General features: G+C 38.7%; 1 protein-coding gene across 2 annotated transcripts in view; it reads left to right on the forward strand.

Annotated features, from left to right (window-relative positions):
• The first annotated feature begins 123 nt into the window (after window positions 1–123).
• Window positions 124–4,470, forward strand: part of atp8b2 (ATPase phospholipid transporting 8B2) — a 26,132-nt gene continuing 21,785 nt past the window's right edge. Inside the window, exons 1-2 of one of the 2 annotated variants that reach the window (XM_036216035.1) lie at window positions 124–357; window positions 2,713–2,788. In XM_036216035.1, the coding sequence (XP_036071928.1) occupies window positions 2,764–2,788 (25 nt within the window). In that variant the 5' untranslated portion in view covers window positions 124–357; window positions 2,713–2,763. Of the gene's footprint in view, window positions 358–2,388; window positions 2,789–4,470 lie in introns of those variants that run through there. The other variant, XM_036216033.1, reaches the window with a different exon arrangement.

The following is a 4,470-nucleotide window of genomic DNA, read 5'->3' on the forward strand; positions in this document are numbered from 1 at the left end:
ATGAGGGGAAATGAAAAGAAATTGGTTCTAATATTACAAGTGTCATTTTTTGAAAACAAAGGGGACAAAGTTTTTCTTCTAATAGGTATGGAGGTGGAGAAGGTGAAGTAGGTTCAAGCTCTCCTCCTCCTCCTCCTCTGCCTCCTCCTCCTCTCTCCTCATTGAAGCCAGTCCCTCCCTGCTGGGCTCGGATCATGTTTGCAGAGCATCCCCGGTGTCCCGTTGCCTTCCTCTGCACCTCAGTGGCCTTGATTCGTCGCTCTGCCTCCAAGTCGAGGAGCCCGAACTCCATCATGGCTGCAGCTATCGGAGAACTTCCTCCACAAATCACTTTTTAAACGCCAAACTGAAAAAAAGGTAAGGTGCGTTCAGTTTTCTGACAGCTGTATTTTTGAAGGTCCCTGTATGAGTCACAGGCATTTGATCCAGCTAGAAGTGAAAGTTGCTCGTGCCCTGGAGATGATCACCCACTTCAGTGTAACTATATTTACTCTGATGGATGATCAAACAGAGACACTTTCACTAACTCTAATGAAATTCTTCCTTATGAAAGTCCATACTGTCTCCATAGTTCCTGCTATTTCCTCAGCAGTCATTACAGTAAACATCACTTCATCTTTAATTCCCTTACTTTGCCTTTGAGATGGCAGAATCAATTCATCAGAGGAAATCATTTAAATTAGATTTAAAAGATTTAAAAGTTTAAGGATCTAAAAATCAAAAGTAGTTCTTTCATTTTTGTAGTTATATATGTTTACCATATAAATGTTATTTTCATCTGAATGTGGTAAAAACAAACCATGAAAATGTGTCAGTCAACGTGTGACACACAAAGAGGAAATCTTCAAGTGAAAGGTGACCTTTTTCAATGTGGGTCATTTTATTTTTGTTGTTTCCTTTTGCTATTACATGCTTCTTTGTAGAAACAACAACACTGCCCATTTTATTGTGTTGTGTTGAATTTAAAAAGAAAAATAATGCAATGTTTTGACGAAGCTATTCATCATTCTCCCTTTCCAGCTAATTTTAAAAAACAGTAAAAAATAATAAAATGTTTGACACTAAAACATTATGTAGGGACGCTATTTCATACTTTCCACAGTGCCACACTGGTTGCCAATCTACCAACTTGCTCTAATAGGAGAGAAAGCTGTAGCAAAAAGTTTATTTCTAATGTTTAACACGTTGGATTGGGACTTATAGAAATCTTTTCAACATGCAGCAAAAATTACTCCTATTTTTGGGCGGTAAACATCTGTCTGCATCCAGGTGTTCAAGTTCAGTGTCACAATTCTTCTGTGCAAGCTTTTTACACATTTTCAAGCCAAAAAACAGATTTTCTTCTAGTTTTTTGAACACGTAATTCCACCAATGAAAGTTTCACTGATGTTTGCTTTATATGAAAAGATGGGAAATTAGTTTTTCGGAGACAAACAACGTAGTTTTACAATGAAAATTTGAAGTACGAGTCGATATATTATGAAAACTTAAAGGATAATAATAAAGTAAAAAAGTGGAAACGGTATAAGTGTAATAGATTGATAGATAAATACTTTATTGTTACACAGCTGTTCATTACTGTATTTACACATCACAGTCACACTATAGATTAAAAAAATAATTGAAAAAGCAAACATATACACACGATTAGCCAATAAAAACACTACCCCCTCCCCCCAAAAATTAAAAGTAACGAGTAGATAACTAAACGAAGTAACGAAATAATCCATAATTAAAGTAACGAGACATTAGGTTTTTATACCTTTCAAATATTTTTTTTACATTGCTGTCTTTCTTTTTTTATTTTGAGTTAAGTACATTTTAGATTCGATACTGAATATATTTTTTAACATGAATTTACAGTGAAAGCTACAAAACAACTTAAAGATATAAAAATATATAAAGATGTAAATGTTATATTTCTGATTTTTTTTTAAATGAGTCTTGACTTAAGAAAGCATGTTAAGTTTTTATCTCTTAACTCAAAGAGATTTCAAATCTAAACAAAAGTTTTGCTACAAAAAGATGGTTTTCATTTGTTTTTAAGCAAATCCTTCAAACCTCATACTGACCACCAAAGTTACAGGGATGTCTACATTAAAAATGTTAGATTCTTTGAAATTCTTACACATGTTTCTGCCTATTGTCTGTGAAGATCAAGGAAAACGGGCGATCTTGACAGAGAAAACGACAACACTGGAGTCAGTGGCTGAAAGCCGATCGGCCCGACTCGCATGGACAATGGGAGAGCGGTTCTTCCTCAGGAATATTGATTTTTAGGCTGGCTGTCTTTAGCTTCTGTCTGCCGTGTTGTGTCTGTTAGCATGCGCCACTAAACCCAAGAGAAAGATTTTTAATGCCTCATTTCTGCAGCCTCATCTGTCATCCTCTGCCTTTCAGCCCTGGCTGGCACTTAGCTCAGACGAAACACACCGAGCACAAGTAATGGAGTGTGTAATAGTAACGGCTCAGCATAAATTAGGAGGAGAGACTTAATCACAGCACGCGTACTGTGTCCGATAGAACTTCCTTGCCTCCAGGGAGAGTATGGACAAATGCAGCTCCTTTACTTAATGTCATTTCCGCTTTATAGCTACAATAAGAAAGATGATCTGGAGTCTTTTTGTGTGTGTGTATGTCCACAAGTAACAATGTCTTTCTCTGGAGTTTCTCTTTTTAATGACGGCTCTGACCCTTTCACTTCCTCTACAGGCAGACAGACAGTCTCATGGGCCACAGCAGCAGGACTCCAGCCCAGTGGAGATGTTCAGAAAGAGACCTCCTCCAGGTCAGCACTCGAAAATCTAAACATGTTTGCAGGCGTGGGGAAGAAGAGAGAAGAGGGGGAAGGAGGGGTTCAGGTGTGAGGCTTAGGTTGGAGCTACAAAGAAAGAGGAAGACCAGAGAGGAGGTTCAAAGATGAAGTGGTTAGTGAGAGCAAGAGGCATGCTGTATGATGATTGATGTGGTCCTTAAGGGTCAGGGATATTAAAGTGTGGAGATCAGCTCGGAAATGACAAAGAGGTACAATAAGTTTGTTTCCTCCCACTCCCTTTCAAGCAATGTATAATTAGATGCCTAGTTTTTCCATGCCTGACATGTTTGTAAGGTTGTAAACCTCTGTTGATTGTTTTGCACATGCATTATTCTTGCCTTGATTGCTTGAAATAAACCATTTCAAATAATAAAAAAAAGAAAAAGGTCTCAGGACAGGATCAGGAAGGAATACATCAGATAACTTGAGGGACCTAAACTACTTCCATTGTGGTAGTTTTTCTTTAAAGAAAAATTTAGCATCTTTTGCTAAATATTTGGACACCAATTTTGTCTTTGTTTAATTCAAGGAAATCTGATGCAGCAGGAGGATCTTATTTGACACAGGAAGTGTTTTATTTTGAAGGAACTTGTATATGCTACTGTCAAAAACTAAAATTACTACAGATAGAAGAAATTTAACAATTATATTTCAATTATTGTAATATTTAAAAGCTACATTTTATAAATGAATGGTCACAAAAAGATAAATAAAAGGTATTTTTCTAAACGGTGAGTGGGACTTTGCGCTCTCGCTGGGTTTGGTAAATAAGTAACTGGACCATATGGCTCTTTTGATGCAGCAGAGTGTGTTAGATGTTTCATACATCTCTGATAGTGTTCAGGAGGCCGGGCCGGATCACGGGCATAGTTTGGGGAGCCCTGCTTTAAACAAGTTCATCAGAAATTTGCCTCTAAGTTGTTGGTTGGACTATTGAAGGGGAGTAAGCCTGCTCTTACTTCCCATCATACACACTCTTCCGCTAGCTTACAGGTCTTGCCTAACATCACTTACATGAATCCATTTATCTACAAGTGGATGTGGAGTGGAAGGAGCTTGTTGTAGGTTCAAAGTCATAAGCTTTTTCCAACTTCATTTTTGTCTGCTCTTGATTCAAAATTATTTAAAGAAATACTCAGAAATTAGTTTTCTTTATGAAAATCCTCCATCTTAAAGGCTACAAAAACACCATTTTCATTGGAGTGAGTCTTCAATATTTCCTTTTCTTGGGGTCTCCTATTCTTAAAGTTCATATAGTTTTTGGTTGTTTTCTCCAAACACGTTGTCTGTTGTTTTCTTGACATCCACACGAGGCTTGCCTCGTTCTCAGCACGTGCACATACACCTGTCCCGGTCCGGCCCACTGCAGTGCGCCTTTGTCCCGTCCGACGCGCGGGAAACTGCGCTACGGCAGCAGACATTTTGGGTCTAAACCGCCGGCTTTGGGACGGCCCCCGCGCTGCTGTCAGATCCAAAATGGCGCCCAGTTTCCACACACCTCCGCCGTGGAGTCCCTGCAGAGGCTGCTTCCATAGTAACACAGACGTGGTGAACGTGATTACGTAATGCTGGATAGTGTTTGTGTTGTAGCTGATACTCGAGACAGTTCGAATTGATCGGTAAAGCTGCATAATACGCGACACTTGCAGTTTTTC

The sequence above is a fragment of the Oryzias melastigma genome, linkage group LG16 (assembly GCF_002922805.2).
Source record: "Oryzias melastigma strain HK-1 linkage group LG16, ASM292280v2, whole genome shotgun sequence".
Taxonomy (NCBI): domain Eukaryota; kingdom Metazoa; phylum Chordata; class Actinopteri; order Beloniformes; family Adrianichthyidae; genus Oryzias; species Oryzias melastigma.